The sequence below is a fragment of the Lactuca saligna genome, chromosome 4 (genome assembly GCF_052625555.1).
Source record: "Lactuca saligna cultivar CGN05327 chromosome 4, ASM5262555v1, whole genome shotgun sequence".
NCBI lineage: Eukaryota > Viridiplantae > Streptophyta > Magnoliopsida > Asterales > Asteraceae > Lactuca > Lactuca saligna.
Genome location: NC_136420.1, coordinates 60,035,115 through 60,061,875, shown reverse-complemented (window position 1 = coordinate 60,061,875; position 26,761 = coordinate 60,035,115). Strand labels below are relative to the sequence as shown.

General features: G+C 34.0%; 1 protein-coding gene and 1 non-coding gene across 2 annotated transcripts; both read left to right on the top strand.

The window, feature by feature from the left end:
* The first annotated feature begins 13,386 nt into the window (after positions 1–13,386).
* On the top strand, positions 13,387–15,596 carry LOC145041971 (seipin-2-like). Its single transcript, XM_078990237.1, has 2 exons — positions 13,387–14,673; positions 15,025–15,596. The coding sequence occupies exons 1-2, from the start codon at positions 13,522–13,524 to the stop codon at positions 15,502–15,504; spliced, it is 1,632 nt and encodes a 543-aa protein (XP_078846363.1). The 5' UTR covers positions 13,387–13,521; the 3' UTR covers positions 15,505–15,596.
* A 325-nt stretch (positions 15,597–15,921) lies between these two features.
* TRNAI-AAU (transfer RNA isoleucine (anticodon AAU)) lies at positions 15,922–15,995 on the top strand. The gene has a single exon. It is a non-coding gene; the product is annotated as a tRNA-Ile (tRNA).
* Positions 15,996–26,761: the final 10,766 nt, after the last annotated feature.

Genomic DNA, 26,761 nt, shown 5'->3' with positions numbered 1-26,761 from the left:
AAAATAAAATATTAAAATGTAATTTATTACATTTAGTCGTCGCGTATATGGGTTTGTGTCTAAGACATGTAAGCCAAGAAAACAAACCTAAAATATGTGTACACGGATAGACATGAAACACAAATTTTCAAAACGCATACACAAAAACATATGTTTTATTCATGTTGTATCGGTGTTTTTGTGTATCAAATTGCCAAGTCTACAACTAACACTATTAATACTTAACATTTTTATTATAATATTTATTTTTGAAGATATCTATATGTATTCAAAATTAAGAATAAGATGTTACAAGCCCATCAACCATTGTATTCCTAAGCGAATGTGTATAATAACTTACGCAATTGAAAAAAAAAAAAAAAAAAAAAAAAGTAAGTTTAAAGGTTTTGGTGGATTTATCACAGTCACAAGTGTTTGTATCAACAGCCGTAACGTTTGTGAAAATTTTCAACTTAGGGGGTATTTTTGAAAACTAAGTCAACAATAGGGAGTGCAAAAACAAAATAATGATTTTGGCATGGGTTGACACGAGTTACGGCCAATTGCTATACGACGTGTGTGAAAAATAATTCAACGTGGTTTTGCCTTGATGACTAATTTGACTTTTTGTTACGTTTTATAGTACAATGCACCGGCCTGGAAATTAATATCAAAACCACTTGATTTGTAAGATATCTAGTTTTTAAGAGGGTTGACACAGGTTCCAGTCAATTGTTATACGCCCTTTCTTTCGCATATCAGTATGTATGACTTATGCATCCTATCAATTTCATAAAGAACATTGTGTGAACGTTCCCATGGTCCGTCTTCCCATTCCGAAAGCTAAAAGGGTTATTTTTGTTATTATTGACCATAGCAACCGCAACAAACATGGTGTCTAAGTTATTGTTCTTTAAATCGATACCATCTGAAATAATCAATGGATGCATATGATTCATGAACGCATAAATCTATTATTAATAGAGATTATAGTAACCCATAACATAAAAAGTCATTAAAAGTGTTTGTGATTAAGATTAAGCTGATTTTAGGTTAGGTCGATAGCCATTTTGCATTTCTATCTTTAAATATTATTAAAAGAGAACATTTAATTCATCAATTAAGCAATCAGAGCCTTTGATTGTTTTTCAATCCTATATTTTCCACCATTAGATCAAATTGATGATGTCATCTTGACTAAACTTTTGATCAAACATTGTTTTTGTAACTTACATTCTTAACTTACAGTTATAATCCCTGATTTTTTGGGATTGAAGTCAACAATCATTTTCGTTTTCTAATAGTCTCAATCATTTCCATTTTTTAATTGATGTGCTACAAGGAAAGAGTTTATTCCAAATTTATTTTCGTGTAGTGCATTTATTCCATCCACAATTGTATGAAAATTTTATTTTTTACCTAATTTAAACCTTTCTAAAATTCAATTTCTCAATCTCTTTTTATATATAAAATTACAACTATACATCTATCGTTATTTGATAAAATTTGTCTCCACCTATAATGTTTGTTTCTTTATAAGGGTTTTAACCATAAGATTAAGCTTCTTTTAATACTCTTCTTTGTATGTTCACTATTTACCCCTCAATATATAGCACAACCGGTAGGGTTTTTTTTTTTTTTTTCTTTGCATATATTCTTTTTGTTTTGTGAACTATAAAATATGTATTATGTGTCTATGTGTCTTTCCTATTTAGTCGATTTCATCCCAGATACATTTAGGTGGGTGTTCAATCTTCAAAACTTTAAAATATTCGATGTTGACAGGTGCTTAATCTTTATTTTCCTTTTTAAATTCTACTTTCATTCTTTATAAAAATAAGCATGCATCGTTTTTGTAACTTGCATTCTTAACTTACAATCATAATCTCTGATTTTTTGGGATTGAAATTGATCTTGATTTTTTAGGATTTAAATCAACAATCCATTTCGTTTTCTATAGTTTCAATCCTTTCCATTTTTAATCGAGTGCTATAAGGAAATAGTTTATTCGAAATCTATTTTTCTATAGTGCATTTATTCCATCCATAATTGTATGCATGATTTATTTTTTACCTAATTTAAACTTTTCTAATATTCAATTCCTCAATCTCCTTTTATAACTAGAATTACAAATACACATATATTGTTATTTGACAAATTTCATCTCCAATTATAACGATTGCTTATTTGGAGGGGTTTTAACCATAAGTTTGGGCTTCTTTTTATTGCTCTTCTTTGTATGTTCATTGTTTACGCCTCAATAGATAGCACAACCGGTGAGTTTTTTTTTTTATTTAATTATTTATTTTTTTACTTTCTTTGCGTATCTTCTTTTTCTTTTGTGAACTATAAAATCTATATTATGTGTCTATGTGTCTTTTCTATTTAGTCAATTTCATCCCAGATACATGTTGGTGGGTGTTCAATCTTCAAAACTTTATAATCTTCGATGTTGGCAGGTGCTTAATCTTTATTTTCCTTCTTAAATTCTACTTTCATTCTTGATAAAAAGAAACATGCAATTGTCTATTCATTGAGTTTCACCTTGCACAAATGATTGAATTACATCTCAATCATATGAAGTTGCTTCAAATTGCCATTGAAATTTCATTTGATTATTTGTACCTTGTAATAAGAAAATAATAAGAAGGATACGGGAGTTGATGATTGTGAAAATGCATACAAGGTGTTTGATTGAATGTATGAGTGAAATTATATTCACATACATGAACAAATGGACATTCAATTCACTTTTTATGAAATTTGGTCTATCTTTGAATTTTTCTGATGAAATTTATTTATTCCTAACACTTCAAATTTTATACAAATACTTGAATATGCTAAAAATGTGTTTACTGGTATAGCTTATATTTATCGAAAATGTAATATGCGTACGTGGCTATTGGAACACACCCAAAACAGTTGCTTTGTTAAAAGAACAAGTTGTTGAATGGTTTAAGGATCAAATACAAAGTATCGACATCTTTAATTTGACAGATACCTTTTATTTTCCTCAAAGATAACGTAAATTATCATGTGGTGAAAGCAAATTGTGGTTGCTTGGAGTAAAAAACCAACTCATTACACATAATAGTGAGCCAATAAATATGGTAATCAAGAATAATTTCACAACTTTTTTATTCCTGAGTTTGGCCATTTTTTTGTTTTGGTCCTAAAAAGATTTGAATTGCAATTACAATCCTTATTTGAGGATTTTGCATTGTCTTTGGCCCCTCTATCGTTTGTTTTGTTGTGTAAAATTAATTTTTTTTAATAACTGTTAGTAGTAATTTTTTTGCAGCGGATTTTCCAAACTATTTTTGTTTTATTTTGTTGATTCAAATTTATTTTAGTGGTTCTTAGATTATGAAGTACCTCATGGATTGGAATTGAAGCTCGTTTAATCAGATCTGGAAACTAATCATTTTTTATTTATTTCATTTCAGTAGATTTAGAAACAAGATCTATAAAAATACTTTTGGTCAAACATCGTTTTTGTAACTTACGTTCCAAACTATTTTTGTTTTATTTTGTTGATTCAAATTTATTTTAGGAGTTCTTAGATTATGAAGTACCTCATGGATTGGAACTCAAGCTCATTTAATTAGATCTGGAAACTAATCATTTTTGTATTTATTTCCTTTCGGTAGATCTAGAAACAAGATCTATAAAACTACTAACTTTTATTTGTATTTTTGTTTGTTTCAGCAAACCTAGAATCATAGATCTTTTCGTAACTTCAGATTTCGTAGCATCTTTTTATTTTATTTTCACATATGTTCAATTTACTCACATTTTTTTTTCCAGTTGATCTTTTCCTTTATATCATTCCATTTTTCTAATACACCTCAATGACTCCAAGAACATAAACATGATGGATTAATATCACAACAATAGCTTAATGGCTTAATATCACAAAAATGTAAAAGTCAAAAGTATATTTCAATTTAATTCCTGATTTTCATGTATTTATGCAAATATGTTATGTTTTTTATAATTTATTTTGATCCGACTTTTATCCTCTTATGTCTTCTATACAAGAAAATATTGTTTACGTCCATGATGACAATCTCGAGGTTGTTGATCTCGAAGCTTTAACACCATCTTCCAGTGCCGGGAAGCGCCTTATTGAGATTGTTGCCACCACTGGCTCTTTGTAGTGGTCTTATTCGAAAGGTGGTCTTGTTTCCGCTACCTTGAAGATCCCAAAAATGGAAAAGTTAGGGTAATATGAAACCACCCATCAACATTTTACATTTCATCTTAAAGATGTTTATAGACATTTTCTTTTTAATCTTTTGCGTGTTGCACTTTTAATTCTTAGTATATGGATTTTTTGGTCAAGTCTTTTACATGTTTTTGAAATTTTGTTTAGATGTTATTTGGTTTGAACACGATGTTATTCGTGTTATTTATGAGAATTTCATATTATTGAATTATTTTGTGTTAATGAATATTATGTTTCTTTTACTTTCATTCATGATTTGATTTTGTAGCATTTATTTTATGTACATTATTATTGTGCATGAACATAGCATATATTGTATGCCTATAAGCTTACTTAAAATCTATGGTTAAATCATTTGAATACTAAATTACAATGTTTTTCTTTTATCATATAGGACATAAATTGTTGATCATTGTAACATGGTACTTGTATCATGTTGACACATACAAATCGATATATATATATATATATATATATATATATATATATATATATATATATATATATATATATATATATATATATATATATATATATATATATATATATATATATATATGGGTGGGAGGATTAATGCGAAAATGCAAATAGTTTGCGAAAACAAAAAAAAAAATCTATGATAATGTGTCATCTCAACATTATATTTTGGAAAATAATTCATCCAAACTTTAAAATATATGATGATAATCGATGATAGATGAGAAATTATTTCATATTAGCAAAGTATGATTTTTAACAATTTTGTTGTGAAAACATTAATTTAAAAATGATTAAGGACGTGAAAAAAAAAATTATTTAAACCGTCTTTAAATCTATATTACCATAACACCATCCAATGTAAACTTACTATCTTTAATTTATGGCTAACAAATTTATTTTTTTATAGTACATATGTTTTATTTTTATAAGATAAAATCTGTTTTTGCGTTTTCGCAAGATATTTATGTTTTCGCATGAATCTACTTCTCTCTCTCTCTCTCTCTCTCTCTCTCTATATATATATATATATATATATATATATATATATATATATATATATATATATATATATATATATATATAGATCCGGTAAGAATTTTTTTTTGATAGGAAGGTAGGAAGTTTTTTTTCTACATACTTTTTTGACGAACAAAAGAAATGAATCACTAGATGAATCAAAAATAACATGATTCACCAAAAAAAACATCTCAAAAAACACACCGATGATTCATTTATACAATGATTTCGTTATTCGCTAAAATTGTTATAAAAGTGAATTTTTTCTTAATTTACTTAAAAATGAATCATGAAGATGTTTTTTTGGGAATTTTTTCTTGTGAATCATCTTACTCTTGAATCATCTAATGATTCATTTTGTATGTTCCCTAAAAATATATGTAGAAAAAAAACTTCTTACCTTCCTACTAAAATTTTTCTTCTTATTTGATCTTGACTATATATATATATATATATATATATATATATATATATATATATATATATATATATATATATATATATATATATATATATATATATATATATATTGGTGTCAACATGTTTGTCGCGTATCTTATCACATGTCTTCAAATATGGCAAGTTTACAAATTTCATTTCCAACACCACCTTTTTTATTACATATGCTATTTCACCTTCTTTTATTCGTCAAAATGATATTTAAATTTTATTTGTGTAAATATACATCGTTTGCATATGACAACAAAATAACATCATACACCCGAATGTGCAATCCACATTTATTTCGTCAAGGTCGTCACTTTCACAAATAAACAATCAGAGTAAATTATTCTTAATTTCTTTTATATTATATTTACACCCACATCTTAAATCATTTAACATCAATTTAATTTCTCAATATATTAAGTGTTATCATTAATTTTTTAATACATATATGTCTATAATGTTTAATTTGTATAAGTTATTTTTTCCTTTAATATCGTATTTATTGTTTGATATATAGTATTCTTCTTTAGTGCATGCATGTATTCCCAATCTATTTGTATATTGTACTTATTCCCTCCATAATTGTATAAATTTATTTTTTACATAATTTAAACTCTTCTAATATTTAATTCTCTTATTTAAAGGTTTATAAATCATCAATATGTGTGTGTGTATAACCAAGAACACAAACCAAATCAAACGTAGGTGTGGCAATTTATGACACGATACGATAAAAATACACGACACGAAACGAAAGTGGGATGAAACTAAAATTTGAATTCGTGTTCGTGTTAAATGTAAAAAGCACGATGTCGTGCTGTGTTCTTGTTCAAAATTCGACACGAAATTGACACGATTTAGTAGTTCTATATCGTGTTTTCGTGTTTGTCGTGTTTGCGAACACATGTTATATTTGATAAAGTATTCATTAAATAAACTATTTTTTAGTATATGTTTTATTTATCGTATCGTGTCGTGTCGTGTTTGTCGTTTTTTAGTTCGTTCGTTTTCGTGTTAGTTAAAAAAACACGACATCGTGTCGTGTCATGTTCGTGTTACATAAAACATTGTCGTGTCGTGTCACACAGAAACATGAAACGATAGCATGATTTGTCACCCCTAATCAAACGTATTGAAATGAGTAACATTTCATATGCTTCGAGAAAGAAAAAATCTAAAAGTTACGTTAGTATTATTTTACCCATCAGCTTTTCACCAACCACACCATGTCTTACATCACAAATGACAAAATTCATATGTAAGTATTATCTTTATATTTTCAATGCTTAAATGTTTATAATGTTTAATTTGTATAACTATTTTTTCCCATAAAATTTCGTATTGAGTATTTGATATATACAATTGTTCTTTAGTGCATGCACCCTCTTCATCCAGTGCTCTAAAAACATCATCACATTATGGTGTGAATATATAGTTTTACGTTTAACAGTAAGATGAGACTTCAATTTCTTGTCCAATTAATGATTTGATGAGACAATCATTTTTTGAATGGGTTCTTAAAATTACTGAAGGTAATATTGGTGGTCCTAATGATAGTGAAGCTGAAGTTGACTTTCCAGAAGACGTTATCATTCGCTCTACAGGTGATCATATTCTTTCAGTTGAATTGATCATTTATCCGTCTTTTCAAAAGCATCTTGATGATCCATCATATTTTCAAGATAAAACTATTTTGGTCCCTACAAATGAAGAAGTTGATGCTATCAATGACTACATGTTAGGATTTATGAAAGATGAAGGGAAAACTTATCTTCAGATTCTTTATGTGAGACAGAATCAGCATATTGTTTTGAAGAATCAGTTTACTCTCTAAATATATTGAATGCTTTTTAGGCATCTGGAATTCCCAACCATAAACTTACACTAAAAACAAGTGTTCCTGTCATGTTGCTTTGTAATATTGACCAAACCACATGTCTATAAAATGGTAATAGGTTACAAATAATTAGACTTGGAAAACATGTAATTGAGGCACAAATTATAGCCGGTAAATTCTTCAATGAGACTACTTATATACCTCGCATGAAGTTAACTCCGTATGATAAAAGAATTCACTTCCGTTTTCAGTAGAGGCAATTCTCAGTAGTTGTTTGTTTTTCTATGACCATTAACAAGAGTCAATGACAACCATTATCAATTGTTGGAATGGAATTTGCATAGACCCGTATTTACTCATAGTCAGTAATATATAGTTGTTTCTTGCGTGACAACTAAAAAAGACTTGAAGGTACTCATATGTAACGATGGAGATCGTCCAACCAATAAAACAAAAAATATTGTTTACAAAGAGGTCCTTCAACGATTATAGATGATTAGAAATTTCGTTTTATTTTTTAGACATTTCAATATAATCAATAATATGAATTCTCTTTATGTTACTTTATCTTTTTTTTATTGTGTCGGCTTTTTAGAACTTTATATGCATTTTTTATAAGTTTCTTGCGTTTTACGCGGGTCATAATCTAGTTTATATGATATTAAATATCAATTATGATCTAGCAATGTCAAAGCATTTTATAAATAATATGGTATCAGAGCTCTAAGTTAAAACCTTATTGTTGTCTACAATCCACAGTCACCGCCCTTCACCTATGGCGACCTTCTATGATAGTTGTCATAGGTGTCTTCAATACGTTCATTATTTTTCATTTTATTCTTTCTCCTCCTAAACAATAACAGAGCTGTTGACACCAAATCAAAGTTCCTTCCTCTGTTTCTTCTGCTATCTTGTCTGCTTCTGCCTCCTCCTTGGATGGCTCCTGTCTCTGAGCTTTTTGTCTCCTCCTCGAATGGTCCCTCTCCTCTCCTCAGATGGCCTTTTTCTTCGGATCCCTTTTCCGATTCAGCCTCTTCCGATGTTGTTGCTACCTTTCTCCGATGACACATTCTTTGTCGGGCAGCCTCTGATCCACAGTCCTCTCTCTATTAATTTGTCAACAGCTTCTTCTTTGGTGAACAGTCATTATTAGCCGCCATCATCTTAGCTTTGTCACTGTCTGTAATACCTATCTTTCTTGACTAGGTATCACTTTGGAAGATCTAAAATGATTTTAGGAGAGTATGAGAAATAAAGCATGGAGTTACTTAAAATTGAGAAATGCTACTTAGAAAAAATTGTAACACTCCAAAAATCATAAAATTTCAACTTTTCAAAACTAACCCATTTCATCTTTAAGTGTTTACAAATCCATTGTTTCAAAAGTATTAACATCAAGAGGAAAACAGAAAACACTAGAACGTTTACAAAGGGTACATTTTCGAGCACACTAGGGATACATCATCGTAGAACAAACATTTCTTTCAAATTGGCCAAAACTTTGTTCAGTAAAGAGTCTGTTACTATCATTCGTCGTGAATTGGCGTGGTCCTCACAATACTAAGTTCATATGTTTCTATCGCCTCGATCGTCAAGTTCACGAAACCTTCTTCCTTCGTATTGACAGTCCGACCTAAACCTCAGTTTTGTCTTTCGTATTCTAAATCCCGAAGTACTCGCGTGAAGGGTACTTTATCCTCCGAAGCCTTGTTGCCGTATGTTCCGCAGATCTTTCCGAAATACCACTCATCCAGCAGACCAAGTTCGAGCACAAAGGCTAAGGAAGAATACAACCCACTTATCACTATTCGGTGTATACGTGAGGGTGGTATATGATGATGACTATGCAGATTTAGTATGTGTGTTTCCGCCCTATCTCTTGTTGCTTGTTTGGTTGTGGACCTGGGGCAGAGCCACACATCCGACCGTCTTACTAATTTTAATTATATACGACTTGTATACACGAGGTATTGATAAATGGACCGAGTATGAGTCCTATCATGAACACTAGGGCAAAGTTGCCAGGTCTACGAGTGGGTATTCTGCAAATCAGAGGAGCGCAACCCCAATAGTACTTCTAAGAAAGCTAATTTCAGGATGAAATTCCATCTAACATGGGGATGATGTGACAACCCAAAAATTATTGCCTTGTAAAGCCCAACCAATCAACTCAACTGAGTGTCAGACTCGTTTCTACTATCATTTAGCCTTGTTTAGAGTTCATTCAAAGGTTCAAAGCTCAGTACATTCAAGCATTGAGTATAGGATTGGGTCGCATACACTTCTAGCACCAAAATCAAGCCCTACACTCCATTTGAGGGGGTGTACGGCCATACACATGAGTGTACGACCGTACACCCCTCCCTAAGTATGTTATCCCTTCATTCCTAAACCATTCTCAACTATCATCAATATTCTCACCCGATCTTCAAGAATGTAAGCCTTTCTTCCGTTTTGATTTGTTGTTATACTTCTTCTCCTAGTAATACCCTTTGATTTCATCCATGGAAATCATATTTTGGCTAGATCTTCAAGTCTCACCAAGAACACACACTTGTTCTTGGTGATTTTGAGCCTTCTTGAGCCTCCAAATCGTAAGTACTCTTTCCCTAATCTTAAATCTTGTAAAGAACACTAGATTAACACCTTAAAAATGCCCAGAACTCATGAACATAAGGTGTGTACATCCGTACACCCATGTGTGGTCGTACACCCTTAAAGGGCCTTCAAAATGTAATTCTAGCTTCACCACTTGTTGAGCAATCGTCCCACAAGCCATCCTACCCTTAGAAAATGTTGTTGTGCACTAATTACCTTGAGTGTGCAGTAGCACACTCCTTGGTCGCACACCCATGGCCGCACACTCCTCAAAGTGGTCGTACACTCCCCTTAGTTGAATCACATGTGATTCTAACACTTGGTCCAAGGGTTTCCTAGTCTCGTGAGGTGTTTCCTTGCATTTGGTTGCTTGTAAACACTATATTTATGTCAATATATGCCATTATATGACATTTAGGACTCGCTAAATCTCGAGACTTCATTCGTGGAACTTCTCATCCTTACGTGCATATTCGTTTGAATCACCCACATAAGGTGAGTTCATACCCCGTAATGAATCTTTTAATTGTTTTAAATGCTTTTAAGGGGGGATACAAGTTGAACACAATGATAATTGTGTAAATGTTTGTTGTAAACATCTTTCAAAAGATTGCTTATGTCTTTTATAAGTGATCAAAACATTTCAAAAACTCTTTTAAAGTTATGCTACTTTTTAGTTTAACAAAACTCCATTTTTAAAGTACAAGCATAACTTAGTAGTAAAATGAGTCTCTTCAATAACAGTTCAAGTAAAACACTAGTAAACTATAAGGGGTATAGTTTAGAGGTTCAATTCATACTAGATACAATACACAATAACATAAGAGAACACACAATAAAGAGAAACATGGAGGAGGATACAATACACGATAAAAGAAAGAACATACTAAGATACTATAACAGAACAAACATACTAAGATGTTATAACATGAGAACAACTACAGGATCTAATTATACCAATGAATCACTAACTCATTGTTCTAAACAAAAGGTGATAGATAAATTGGGTATACATGATCACATAACTTTAATGTGGATTACACGGCCTAGCAACTGGTTTGATGAAGTCGCGTTTGGTTCCCAAAATCTCTTTACAGGGAGAGCGTATAGTATGGGTACTAGCCTTCACATTATGAACTTAATAAAACATACATGTTTTAAGGTAATCAGTACGTCAGGATGTCAATTCAAAAGACAACTGAGTACTTATATTTTCCCATTACTTTCATTTTGTGACAGTTCCACTTGAAATGTCTTAACAGAATAAGATTTAGGCCAAAACTCTATGTAAACATCATTATCACCAGTTAGTTTGGTCACACTAAGAAGATTTTTAGTGAATCTAAGAACAATTAGCATATTTGCCAATTTGAGATTAGGCAAAGAAGAAGATCCAACATGATAAATATGTAAATTTTTACCATTGCCTACTTGAAGTTTGTTACTCCTAGTGTACGCATCTGTAATGTTAAGCTTTGAGATATCATGAGAGACATGATCAGTCGCCCCAATGTCAAGTACCATGAAAGATCAATGATTGTCGAGGGACTGTGTTGCTGTGTCAAGTGAGCTTGACGTTAGTTATTCCTCGGGGTTTGGCCTGCGTGATGGAAAGTCAGTCTGATTTCCACGATGGCAGTAGTCAATTGCCTTGTGCCTTGGTTTCATACACAACTGGCAAATGGATTTCTTCTTCTGTGAATCTGTGCCTCGAGCAGCGTTGGATGACCCTGAACTGGAGCCATTGTAGGAAGAAGATAAACAGGAATATGAGGAATTTGAGCGATTTACATTGAGTGCGACTGTTGATGTCTGAGTTACAGAAGCAAGACAGATGTGCTTTTGCTCCAATCGAGCTTCTTCCTATAACAATAAGCCAACGAGATCATCGACATTTAATACCTCTGATTTCATCATAAAAGCAGTAACAAATGCTTTGTATGAGGAGTCAAGGCCGTTGAGAATATAGCCAATTAGATATTCATCATTGACAGGATGAAGATTCTCAACCAAAGAATCAAAAATCGATTGTTTTCATTCTATGTACTCAATCATTGTCATTGACCCTTTTGTAAGGGTTTGAAGTTGAATTTTGAGTTGTAAACGACAAGCCCTAGTTTGGGCTTGAAAAGTTTTTCAAGTGTCTGCCACACAATTCGAGAGGAGGGTGAGCGGGCAACTAGAGCAGAGGGATTGCCCGATAGTGTCAAATTGAGCCACAAAAGAACAAATCAATCTCTCTTTTTTCCAAGCAACATATTATGGATTTGGTATTGTGGTAGCTGGTACAACAGCGACGACTGGAGATGTGGCGGTGGCAGGAGTTGCCGGAATAGCCGCAACATCAACAATTTCAGTTGGTGGTTTGGGATTCAAAACGTAATCTTCCAGATCAAAGGTTTCTAACGTTGATATGATCGTTGTACGCCAGAGAAAATAATTGTTGCAATCCAGCTTGATGTTGATAGCTGGAATCTGCAAATTTAGGGTAGAGGCATTGGTGGTGGTAGCAAGATGAAGAAGATTGGAGGTATTCGAAGCCATAGAAGCAAGTAATCAAGAATATCAAGTATCAAGAGATGAGCTCTAATACCATATAATGTTGTCAACTGTATGTATGATACAAAAATAGAGTACGTGTATATATACAGGAGGATACTAACTAAGGAAGAGATATACTCTCCTATACATACGCTAAGGCTATTGACTAAATACACATTTATATACACGTGTATATTGAGGTTTATTCTAATGCTATCAAATCCAATTTAGGGTTTTAACTATTATTTAGTTTTAACGGCTCATAACCCTAACGCGTTCACGATTCACATGCACATTTCACTTTATGTTTTCAATTTCACATTCCAATCATAAATACTTTAGATTTTTATCTTTGGAACTTTAACTTTTTATGTTTGAAAACTTGTAATTTATGTTTGAAAAACCGCAACATTGAATTTTTTTCATAAAAGTATTCGGTTTCCAAACCAAACCAAATTGAATTCGAATTTTGTTTTTAGCTTAGTCTAGAAGAATTTGAATTTGATTTGGTTTAGTTTTCAATTAAATTAAAAAAATTTCAAACTGAAAATTTCAATTTGAAGAAACCGATAAACCTAAACCAAACTCTAACCCCTACACCCAATCACATTAGACGAGATACCATAGTAAAGAAATCTAAAATTAGCTTTTTTATTACTAGTTTAGTCAAAACGTGTTGTTCGATTGTAAAGGTTGAAGTGGCTTTGAAAACAACAAGATTATTATTATATGATATGATATTACTATTATTTTTGTTTTTTCTGAAGTTCGAGACAAACTTTTTATAATTTTCTACATCGTACCAGAATCCGTTACTCCTTTCGTTCTTTCTTCTCCAATGTATCCTCTTCTAACCCTAACCCTAGCCTGATATTTCAGCTCTTGATTTATTACAATGGAACGGGAGAACACCAAATCGACCATAAACAACAACATCGAAGACGCCGATACTCAATTCTGCGAAGAATCCCTCTTTGTCGATTCCTGGGACAATTTTGAGTCCGATAACCCCCTTTTCATCGCCAAATCTTCATCTATCTCCGACCTTAATAATATCAATGTTGCCAGTCCAATCCAATCAAAAGAAACGCCATCTTCTTCAACCTCCGCTGACCTTAATCACACGCAACTTGATGATTCCCAGCAGAGTTTGAAAGAAATCTCCTCATTTTATTCCTTCAATAAACCTGACAGTTTGGGAGATTTGAATTCTCATGACTCCGCTACTTCTCCCAGGAATGATTGCAAAATTTCCTCCAGTACGAAGGATAATGAGAAATCAAAAACTAAATCGAAATCCACTAGATTTCGTTCGAGTTCAAACAGTCATCTTAAGTCTTTAAACGAAGACACTACTAGTGGTTATTCTGCAATTACGAGTGTTAGTGATGATGATCAAAGAATCGACGATGACTCCATTACAGCAAATTCACCGGTTTCTGGTTCGAATTTTCTTTATTCCTTAGCGGGATTAGTGATCAAAATGATAGGGTTTCAATTAAATCTTCTAGTTAGTTCAATCACATTTCCAATATCTTTAATCTACTATTCATACTTGTTCGTTCTCGATCCCTTTAGGATCACAAGTCGTGCAAAATACTATATACTAGGAAACATCTCCAAAATCTTCAGTCTCTGTTGCAATTCCTTCAAATCGACCATCATCACGTGGATTAAAAAACACGAATCTACATGGAAGCTATGTGGTCGATTCGGGTGGGGATTCTTCTGGTCAGTTTATGTAGGATTCATTCTGATTAGTTTATTAGTTTTTGCGTTTCTTGTTTCTGGCATCACCTTGAAGTGCATAATGGAAGAACCGATTCAAATAACACAAGAATTGCATTTTGATTACACAAAAGATAGTCCCATGGCTTTTGTACCCCTAATGTCTTGCCCGGATTCCTCTTTTCTTGAATGCACTGATTTGATTAAGCCCGGGTGTAGTGATGAATCACGGGTTATCCCTCTTGATCACAAAGTCCATGCTACTCTTTCTTTAACATTGCCCGAATCTTACTACAATCGAGATCTTGGAATCTTTCAGGTATATAATAAAATCATACATTCATTTCATCCTATTACAAAATAGTAAAATACTTTCATTGATTTTGTTAATTGGGTAAGTTCTTTCAAAGTATAATGTCGTAATAAGATTTTTTTTGAAAGTACAACGCTATAAATAAAAACAATTGGTTTCGGAAGGTATAATGGATAATACAGTATGGGAGTTCCAATTCTAATGTGGATTAGGTTCCTTGTCAGAGTTTTGTTTTACCTGATTTACATCTCACATGATATGTAAAGAAGAATAACCCTTTTGCAGAAGCAGATGAAGTACATTGTTATGTTTTGCATTTAGCGCGACATTTATTTTTGTTTTTTTTCTTTCTCGAAGGTGAGGATAGATTTTCTTTCTAAAAATGGTAACCGCCTAGCAAGCACAAGACAACCATGTATGCTCCAATTCAAAAGCCAACCGATCCGACTTATTTTAACCTTTTTAAACTTAGCACCTCTCATCACTGGCTACTCTTCAGAATCACAAACCCTAAAAATAAAATTTAGAGGTTACACCGAAGGAAACGACCCCACTTCTTGTTTGAGGGTAATATTGGAACAACGAGCTGAATTCACACGTGGTGCCGGTGTACCGGAAATCTATGAAGCCTCGTTGAAGCTTGAATCTCAACCGCCTTTTTTTAAACGGATTTTGTGGTATTGGAAAGGGACGATTTATGTGTGGGTTAGTATTGTGATGTTTGTTGTAGAGTTGTTGTTTGTTCTTCTATGTTGTACGCCTGTTATTGCTCCGTGGACGAGGGGTGGTTCTGTAAATAATTATTCATCGCGAAACACCCGTGTACGTCCGAAGTAGCTTGTGGACCTTATTTTTTATTTGGTGTCATATGATCAAATTTGTTTGTAATTTTTTATAATATAATGTTCATAAATTCACATCTACCAAAATTTTGTGTAGGTTTTTTAGTGTTAAATTCTGTCAACAACTAAAGCATTTTGCCTTGGAAGTTGAAACTGTTAGATGTATATGATGTTTTTCAAAAGGAACGAGCAAAAAGCATGGGTTTTTATTATTATTAAGGAGTAATTAAAAATTTTAAAAGATACGAAAGTTTACAGAGTTACATGTGTAAATTGTAATGCTTTCGCGTATAAACAAGTATCATGTTAACGATGTAAAATTAAAAAAATTGTAAAAGCGATTTGACGAACTAATTATCAACATAAAAATAAATTAGTATTTATTTTTAAGTGTGAAATATGTAACCAAAAAGGCCTATTAGCTCAGCTGGTTAGAGCGTCGTGCTAATAACGCGAAGGTCGCAGGTTCGAGACCTGCATGGGCCATTTTTTGATTAAATTTATATTTTTTTGTTCCTTTTTAGTCCCTTATGTTTTGATTAAATTCTCCTTGGTCCTTCTACAATCTCATTTTCTGAATTTTGAGGTCTTCCTTTTTACCCCCTAATGTTCTGATTAAATCGTATTTGGTCCTTCGAGTTGCATAAGCATATAACCCCTCTCAAATCTCAATCCTGCTTCTCTCCAAAAATGGCTACTGCTGCTCCTTTCAGGCCTTCGCATCTGGTCCCTATACTGATCATCTTCCTGTTACTTGGAACTACACCCTTATACGGTGTCGTTTTACCTAAGAAGAAGAAGCAGATCCAAGAAGAGTGTGGAGAAATTGTGTCGAGATCTCTGTGTTCCAAAAACACCGATTGCCGATGGTGCCAGAGCGACGTCCTTGACGACACCTGCTTCTCTAAATCTGAATCTTCGCGTTTGCCTTCTCATATATTCGCTTGCTAATGTAATACTAATAAAGTAATAATCATCTCTCTTCCTTAGATTCAGTATAATTACGTTTTTGTTTCATGTTTCGAAACAAATCGAGGGATCTGGAGATCTGATTGTCGAGATTTCTGTAATGTTCATGTTTCGTTGTTCTGTAATTTACTGTGCTTTTCATCTCCAACTACTACCTTGATTTACGTGATTTCTCGTTTTCTTCCTTCAAAGCCCCAAATTATTGTGATATTAGATTCGCTGAACTATATTAATTAATCCCCGGTGAATGTAACCACCGTTTTCTGATTTTAGGGCAACTGGCAATGATCAATGATTGAACTAGAATCTACTTTTAGGGCAAGGCAGCGTTTAAGTTTGATCTGAACTTCTTCGTTGCAAATATCCATTGTAATGTTTTTGAAACATGCTCCCGGTGTATTTGTGAATCTTGTTTGAATTATAATATATGTTTGAATTATAATCTATATTGGTAATGGGGTTTATAATCTGTATATGTTTTGATATGAAACCTAAAATAATGTTTTATTTCACGACTAAAATATGCAATATTTTAAGCAAACATGTTAATAAGTTGAAATTTAGTTGCTAGAGTGGTTGAACTAACAAAATAGTAGCAATTTCACCCGATTTTCCAATAAAATTTAGTTGTGACGATGGATGGAACATTTATATTGCATCCTGACAAACATAGAATTATTTTGATTCAACAATTTAGATCATATAGTTTAGATACCAACTAATCAAATTTATTCCTTATTATTTGTATCTTTTCTTTTATTAGAATAGATAACCGATTGGATAAATGTTCCTAAGTTATTTATCTTGGTATCAATCAAAGATTTCTTATAAAGCCTGAAGAACCTTCACAACTTGTTAACTAATCAAATAATATTTGCAAAATTTGTTTAATAAGTCCTTATAGAAGTGAAACATTGCTGCACAAACAATAATTTAACTAGAGCCATGTCTCTAACCACCTTATTGTTAAAATGTTCACATATTTTTTTATAAGTTGGTAATGATTTTTTGATAATTCAAATGATCAAGGAGACAATATGTACATAAATTCCTTACCACATAACCAATTAACTGAGAGATTGAAATGTATCCAAAAAAATAAGAAATGTTGAGATATATAAAATATTTGTATATACAGTTTCTCTTGGCCAATAGAAATTATTTAGCTCACAAGCATGCTCTAAAGGAAATTATGATGCACATATGTTCATACAAATACAATAATTCATATTGCTCATCCAGACACATCATCACCGATCTGATGCTAATAGGAGTTTAGTTGGTGCTTTTTAGTATCTTACCATCTCTCGAGAAATTTTATTTTTTTATATATGTTCGAGTCACTCTTAATCTTAATCACATATTGTAGCTTAATGCCTCCTTAATTACCTCTGGTGGAATATTTTGAAGCTGACTAGGGGATGCTTCTCTATATCTGGTTACATAATGATTCAGCTTTTGTTTTAGTTTCAAGGCTGAGTATCGATGGATGACTAATATGGTTGTATAAACATGTTGTATTCGTAATTTACTTCATGAGTTACATAACAAAGCAATGATCATGAATTGTGATAATGTTAGTGTTGTTTACATGTCTACTATCTTCATTCAACATTAAAGAACCGGAAAAAAACATCAACGGACCAAAATCATAGAGATAGACAATCACTTTGTCTGTGGTTAGGTCGTTTGGGGTCATGTTCGAGTTCTTTATGTCATTTCTAGCTCTCACTATGCCAATATCTTCACAAGGGATTTTAGCATCTCTACTTCATGAGTTTAGATTCGGTTTAAACATTCAAACTATTCCTACTCATAAAGCACCAATGATGCTAGTCTATGCATGAACAATGCATAGTTACACCATGCTACCCCATTTTTGTATAGCCCAACAACTCTTAGGATAACATTGTATTTATATCTAATTAATGAAAGATATTGGTTTATGCGAAAATAATTAATCATCTTACAATATATAATGAGAGAATTATTAGTGTTTCTACATGCTTTGGGAATGTGCTTTGATTACGATAGATAAATGAAGGACGCTCTTGTGAAGTAATTTTCGTTTCTCGATTCTCGTGCTGCTAATTCCCGAAATGTGAATTTTTTCTAAAAGTGCTTGCTGACAGTCTCGGTCGTGGCGATTCCAAAAATGCAGGCATAATTAAATTCCAATATACAGAACTCCGTGAAATGACGTTTAAAGTTTCACAAATAATTGTTTCAGATTCGACAAATTTTACTATTCAGATTTTGGTCGAGATTAAAAATGTGATAAAAATGAAATAAAATGATATACTCTGATCTAAGTAAATTACGAGTTTCATAGCTATTCGGAACGAAGTAGTTGACAGTTCGTTTCAATAAAATCAAATAAATACTGATATTATAATTTAAAATGGGTGTAACTTCTACATACAATCTCCGTTTTTGATATTTTTTTATATCCAAGAAAATCAGGAGAACGTAATTTATTCAAATTTCTTATTCATAACGCTCAAATATACAAATGTATAAATTTATTTTTAACGTCGCAAATATAATTTATTTTTCGGTGATTTTCGATTCAATCTTCACCGATAGATGGTTTAAGCAGTTTGAGATGATCTAAAAATAATTATGAATATAATATATTTAATAAATTTTATAAGCATAAAATAACACACAATTGATCTTTAATACACAACAGTTCGTTGTGATTTGATCGTCAAACTCTGATCAATTTTTACCAATTGTTACATTTATCCCCCCGTTTAAAGGAATTTTGTCTCGAAATTCAACGTGTAGATAAAACATTATAAAACAATTGGTGACATTTTCTTTTTGCTTGATCCACACATGATTGGTGGTAGTCGAGGTCAACAAAATTAAAAACCCTAAATCTTTTATACTAAAATAGTGTATAATTGTAAAAGGGGTTGAATTCGTGGAGATTGATTCGATTTTATAACTCTATGCAAGTCTTTTTGTAAAAATACTTGTAAAATGACAATAAAAGTAAAAATGTGGGTTTTGGTCTTTCGAAATACTTGAAATAAACTAGAATTAAACTAAGATTTAAATAGACAGTTTCAACAAAAACAAGGGTTTAATATAAAAATCAATAAGATAAAGATGGTTGACTTAAGGTTTCCTCACTTGAAAATTTGATGAACATATAGTTAGAATCCAATGGTGTGATACTTGTTTTAAATCTTTAATTTGGCTATAGTAATCCAAGAAGCTTGAGATTACCTAGACTTTTCTTAATTGTTAAAATGGTTAAAGAAGCTCATAACAATTTTCTTAGTCAAAGTCACAATTTCCATTAAACATGTAATTAGTGAAAGTCAACTAGCATTAAGAACCAAAAAGTCACCAAATCCAAGAAGACTCAAATTAATGCTTCCACTTCAATGTTGGAGAAAATGTTTTTATGATTGTGTGAAATAAAACCAACACAAGAATCACTTGTTGCTTGCTAATTTGAGGATTCTTTATTTAATTAAGAAATTAGTCAACTAATCACTACTAATACATTTAAACTCATAAATAAAAACATACAATTAGTAATAAGATGTTAAAACACAAAACATTCTTATAAAGATTCAAGAACAAGTTCGTGGAGTCTTCAACATTCAAAGGATTTCACCAAATTCAACCATGGTTATTCTAGCCTAACATGGCTAAACTCAAGAAAACGAAGTAAGAATGGATTGTACCAAACAGTTAGCAAGAATCAAGAGCAAAAAGATGAAGTTATTGAGGTGTCCTTGGTCTTAAAAATGCTCCAAAATCTCCAGACAAATGATCAATTTTTGGATGTGCAAAAGTGTGCAAAAGATGCACACCAACCTTCCTTAAATAGCCTTCCAATTGAAATTCCAAAATTACCGATGCAGTATCATGTGCGGTCGTGCACCTCTTTTCGGGTGGGTTACACGGGGGGTATCTGATTGTGGCTTCTTTGAGTTTTGGGCCTCCACAGCTTAGTCCATTGGCCCAGTTTAAGTCCAATAAACTTATAGCCCATTTTTCTTCAAGTTCTCTTCATTTTAAGCCCAAATTGGCTCCTCCAAATGATCCATAGCTCACGTAATCGCCCGATCAATAATCTCCGCACGCTCGAATATTCTCCCGTTTCTTGCAAATTTAAAGTTCCTTTCCTTCAAGCCTTCAAATAATCACAAGCCCACTACATGCATCAACTCCATTAGCTATCAAGCCCAAAATTATCGACGTCTTCTAAGTACAATCACTTCCCAAAGATCTCGCTCCGCTAGTCTCCTTAAAATATGCAATTATACTCACGAAACTAGAAAGTACTCAAAATGGTCATAAAATAACAAAAAGGAAAATATGCATGGAAATTAACTAAATTATGAATGAAATATGCTAAAATAAACTATAAAAAGAAGTAAATAAATTGAAAGTATCAATGATCATTCTATAGTCAATTTAAGCCGCATAGATCTAGGTTAGATAATCGATCCAATAGATGACTTTACCCCAAGTCACAACTAAATAGAGAATAGGGAATAAGATCGAATCAAGTATTTTAAGGTTATCGAATCTTACATATAGTTCTATCGTATGTACTTTCACAAACATGAAACTTTAGCATTATTTCTAAATACACTATATTGAAAGATATAACAAGCATGCCATCGGACATACACTCTTTAAGATTTGGCACATGAAAAAAGTCGTGCATGTTGTTTAGTTCTGAAAACAGCTTTATATAAATATCATGACCAAATTCTGTTAAGAATTTCGAAGGTGTTTTGAGTCAGGGTTATAACTTGACTTGTTCTGTAAGCCTAATCATTCATCTAAAAGAGTAAGCGTTTAAAAGCTACACAGTCTCTGACTTGGAAGTCGAGAGGCTTACATCTTTTGTTCACAATACTCTATAATCGTTCATGATCAATCTAAAAATTTTCTCCAGTTCATATAATCTTTTCTATAATCTCATGAGTTAGTCTTGTATCGGAATACAACGTATAACGTGCATGCTCTTTAGTTTCGAATCTCCAAGCATTGCTCAGTATAGCGAGTATTGGTGCTTGCATCCCTATAAAGCTTCAAGCGGTGTGGCCTTAATGCTGGTTTGATAATTATCATTGCAGGTAAAACAGTAACATCCCAAATTTTCAAGGTAAAAATTTTATTTTAACACAATCAAAACACCCATTTATCTTTTAAACAAACATATAGAAGTATTTCATAATAAAATAGTTATCAGAGTAAAATCCCAAAATCACAAAGTTGAGGAAAAACATGGGTGTATGCACTGCCATCAAGCCGAACCCTTCCCTTTTGAACCAGAAATACCTAGAACCATAAACAATAAACCGTAAGCACAAAGCTTATCGAGTTCCCCAAAATACCACATACCATACATATAATAGAGAATGCTATGTGCCAACCATAGTCTTGCCATTATGTTACGATTCGTAGAATGGTCTTTCCTTGCCAGGCCGGGGTCCAATACCCTGGGTCTTACAGAAAAGTGCCAAGATCCACCTCTTAGTATTACATGTAGGCATCACAAAGACAACAAGCATACTATCTACAACGAACAATCTACTTAACTACCAAGGTCCGAATTGTGGTCTTACATACAGATTTTCCAGGAGCCACCTCCGAGTCTTTCATACAATGTTAAGGGTCACCCCTTGGTCTTTCAATAATACATAAGCCAATAGGCCGACATTGATGCCTTCGACCCATATTACAGTGAGGAGACTCACCTCAGACATTTGAAACCCACAGATAAATCTTTGACTGCAGATCCGCTAAATCTCCATGCTATCAATCACAAAATAACATCCAGTTAATAATTGGATCCCGACTCACACTAAGAGTCCAAATTAGGTTAAACAACATTTTAACCCTTTCCTGAACTTGGCCTAACTCCAAGGCCTAATCCAATTGTCCAAAAAACTCAAAATCTAAAATAATCACCCAAAGCTCAAATGTGGCCCAATTTTCCAAATTGAGCCAAATTCCTTTCATGGGCCTTCGCCTAAAAGAGTCCACTAAAATCTCAATAGCCTAACAATAGGATTCAGATGGTCCAACAATGCCCAAGACAACCAAATTCCAACATGGACCAAAACCAAGAGCCCAAAAATACTAAAACCCAAACAACCGAGTACGCGAGGCGTACTTAGCTCGTACGCGAGGCGTACTAGCTTGAGGGATTGTACGCGCAATGTTCCTACTTGTACGCTCAGCTTAATCCACCATCTTGACCCACCTCCCATTTCCATTTCTTAATTGGTTAACACTTCAACCCAAACTCAGATTTGACTTCCTTAAGGTGGTTTATCACGTAAAGTTGCCAACCTTATGTGTATGCATGGCTTAATGGGGCTTTAGAGCTCAAAATTTATTAATAAATGACTTAATAAATGCATGAGACTAAAACCAACATAAAATTTGCGCCTTTATGCTTAAGAAACCCTTAATGTGTCCAGATCTACAAGGATAAGCTCCAAAAACATCCTTAGCTCACAAAACCAACCAAAAAGGGACCAAAATCAACACAAACAAGCTAAAGAGTAGATCTATGAAATGAGATGACAAGCTTTGAACTTAATAACTCAAAATCCTTGAAATGAAGGTGCTAAAGTTGAATCTCAAGGCTCTCCACCAAAGAATGAGTCTTCAAGCTTCTTCTTATACCACTTCAAGATGCACAACACCCACCAAAAGCTTCTCAAGAGCTCAAAAGCATGACACAAAGTCTAAGGAAATAATTAGGGTTTTCAAGGGTGTGGAGGCTGGTTAACAAGGCCAAAAGAGGCTAACTAATGGTTCATATAGGGTACAAGCCCTAAAACTAGGGTTCCAAGACTTCTCACGTACGCTAATCTTACTCCACGTATACCCAACGTACGTGGATGAGCTCTATGGCCAACCTACATGAGTACGCCCATCATACTCCAACTTCCCTGAAGTTGACAATTATGCCCCCTAGGGACCAAAACCGCAAAACCTTACACCCCAAGGGTCTAGACTGAAAAGTATAAAGAATCGAGTGTTACAACTCTCTCCCACTTAAATTAGATTTCATCCTCAAAATCATTCCTTATCATCCCAGGCATGCCAGACAGCCTAAGGAACACAACCACAACCCCAAGCATACAACAGCCCTAGGAAAGGCAACCGAACCCAACCTTAGCAGAGCTCCCAAAACCCGATGAAGAACAAATCCTTCCCCAACTTAAATTAATCCCTTTCATAAATAACCACACACACTCTTCCTGAAATCTAAGATCTTGAACTTGTCTGACTCCCTGACAGCCCGCCCATACTGAACCACTTCTAGTTCCATCCCACTTTCATTCCGAAGTAAGCAAAACACTTCCAACCCTTGATTATATTGTTGCTTTACTGGGAACAAAATCAATGGCCATTCATTGTTGTAGAATACCTTTACTTGACAGAAGGCTTAGATAATCCTTCGAGTATAAGACTCATCCCTGCAACGGCTAGGCTCAAATGAGAGCTGCATAACAGGGTCGAATCAATACTATGAGATTATTTAATCGAAATTGAAAGTGACTTAACATATCCTCCGAAGAACAAGCGACTTCACATATGAGTCTCAAATCACTAATACTGACTCGATTCATCTTGTTTCCCCCTAGTCACTTTCTAAAAGCAGTCGAGACCTCCGTGGTCGCAACTTACCTGCCGAATAACCGAATCACCAGATTTCTACCCGGTTGCTGAGACAATCAGTCATACACAATCGTACCACACAACTTTCAAACGAAGGCCTCATATGACAAGAATTGTCCCAACTATCTTGCCACTATGGCTCTATCAACCTTTCTGATCCAACCGATCATAACCAACCGTCAACCTGATGCCACCAAATCCAATGCTAAAAGTGAATGCTACATGACCATCTATAGTCTTATATCACAACCGGCCCCATGCGGCCCACCACTTCCTTAATTCCATGAATTTTGTAGCCTTCCTACAGTCTCACAGCCTGGTCTAATCCCATATAAAGAAATCTACAAGCTACATCATAGATTTTCCATGCCTTCACAACTACACAAGAACCAGTGAATACTATGACCCACCCCGTAGTCTTACAACACTCCTATACCACCTTTCAATCTAGAGAATGCTATGGCCACCCCACAGTCTGACATCACTCTTATACCGCTTACCAATTTAGTGAATGCTACGACCACCCCACATTCTGACATCACTCCTATACCATCTGCCAATCTAGTGAATGCTACGGCCACCCCACAGCCTCACATCACGCTTATCTTGCCATGGCCACCACCCATGGTCTTACCACTCATCTACTAATCCATCAATGCTCGTCTTAAGTCGAACATGCAGCTGACCATACCCTAACTAGGTGTTCGGGTCATGCTTTGAACCCTAAATCCTTAATCAGACAATAATAGGCAGAGAGGCCCCGGCACAACCCTCAACCTAGATCCATCTATATGCCTGCTATCCATCACAAAGAAGACACCAACCAGTTGTTGGAAGTTTTCTGAACTTGCAACCTACATAATATTCAGTTTAGACGGTCACTTGATTCGTCTTCCCTCCCGAATGGGATGTGAAACTCATCCTAGTTTCACAAGCTTTCGGAAATATGAATGATTCTCCTCTACTTAGATATTGGAAAGTGTGTCCAAGGTCATTAACTATTGATGATATTTCTAATAATAACATGGTCCTTTTGGGTTGCCCTCAAGACCTAAATTGAGTAGAATAAATAAAGGAGAAATTGGTTTATTAACTATTATGGTTAATAATTAAATAGAAACTAATTGGAAATACATTTTGGGAATTAATTAATAGTTTAATTAATTAAAGGGTTGACTATTCATTAATCGATAATTGGTTAATCAGGAATGCTCCAGAACCCTTATGGAATTAGGGTTGGATGAAAATCACTCCATCCCACATGGGAGAAGGAATGAATTTTCTTGTTGACCTCCTATCCCACATGGGAAGGAGTACAAAACCTAGGAAGGAATCCAAGGCTATAAATAGGTCTTAAGGATTTCATTCTTCCTTGATATGTTGCAAGAATGCATTATTGATTTGGGTGGGAGCTGAGACTCCTACCTACCTCTTGCAGAGTTCTCCTACAACAACAGTTTCCATTCCAACATTAGTGCTCCATCTTTTGAGCTTTTGTATGGGCGGAGATGTCTCACCCCAGTATATTGGGGCGAGGTTGGTCATAGGGTCATGGGTCGGATCGAGGTGGTTCTGCAGACTACAAAGGTGATTCAACAGATTAGGCAGAGTTTGCAGACTGCTCAGAGTTGGCAGAAAATCTATGCCGACCGACACCGATCTGAGTTGGAGTTTCAGGTCAGTGACATGGTGTTGCTGAAGGTCTCACATTGGAAAGGTGTGATTTGCTTCAGGAAGAGTGGGAAGTTGGGCCCCCGATATATCATACCATTCCGGATTATAGCCAGGATTGGCAAGGTTGCCTACAAATTAGACCTTCCCGATGTGCTCAGTCAGATCCATAACACTTTCCATGTTTCGCAGCTGCGGAAGTGCGTGTTAGACGAGGATGTGGTTGTGTCGTTAGATGACATTCAGTTTGATGAGTGTCTGACTATGTTGAGAGGCCCATAGCTCTTTTGGAGAGGAAGGTGAAGGTTTTGCAAAGCAAGGAAGTACCTCTGGTAAAGGTACGATGACAACATCAGAGGGGCTCCGAGTGGACCAGGGAGCTAGAGGTTGAAATACGGGAGCATTACCTAGATCTGTTTGTTGCGGAAGACTTCAAGGACAAATTCTAGATCAAGTGGGGGAGAGTTTTAACATCCAAGGTTTTCAGGTATTTTCAAATCCTTCCTTTGGTAATTAAATATATAATTTTGGTCCTTGAAATTGGTTGGAATTAGCCCTAAGAAGCCCTAGTAACAAATTGGCAATTTCTTGGGAGCTTGAGTTGTATGTTGGGCGTAAATGTGGGTACGCTAAGCGTACTAGGGCGTGCCCTAGTACGCTGGGTGTACGTGTGTCCGGGTGACAACCCTAACTTTTATGGTTTGTGGAGTATTTAAGTACCATTATGGACCATTTTGCCCCACTCTTTCAGCCTCCAAGTCCTTGAGCCATTTTGAGTAAACCATAACCCCATAAGTGTGCATCTTCAGCTTAAAGTGTGATATTTGTGTGCCAAAAGGAGAAGAAAGTGCATCAAAGGAGTCAAGGAAGGAAAACAAGCTTGTAGATATGAGATTATCATCTTCTTGGGAAGCTCTAGAAGGCTTAAAGCTTTTACC

Excerpts from the sequence above, each read along its gene's own strand:
- LOC145041971 (XM_078990237.1), top strand. The coding sequence starts at position 13,522 with ATGGAACGGGAGAACACCAAATCGACCATAAACAACAACATCGAAGAC. Across the intron at positions 14,674-15,024 it reads GAGATCTTGGAATCTTTCAG|GTGAGGATAGATTTTCTTTC; the intron begins GTATATAATAAA and ends TCTTTCTCGAAG.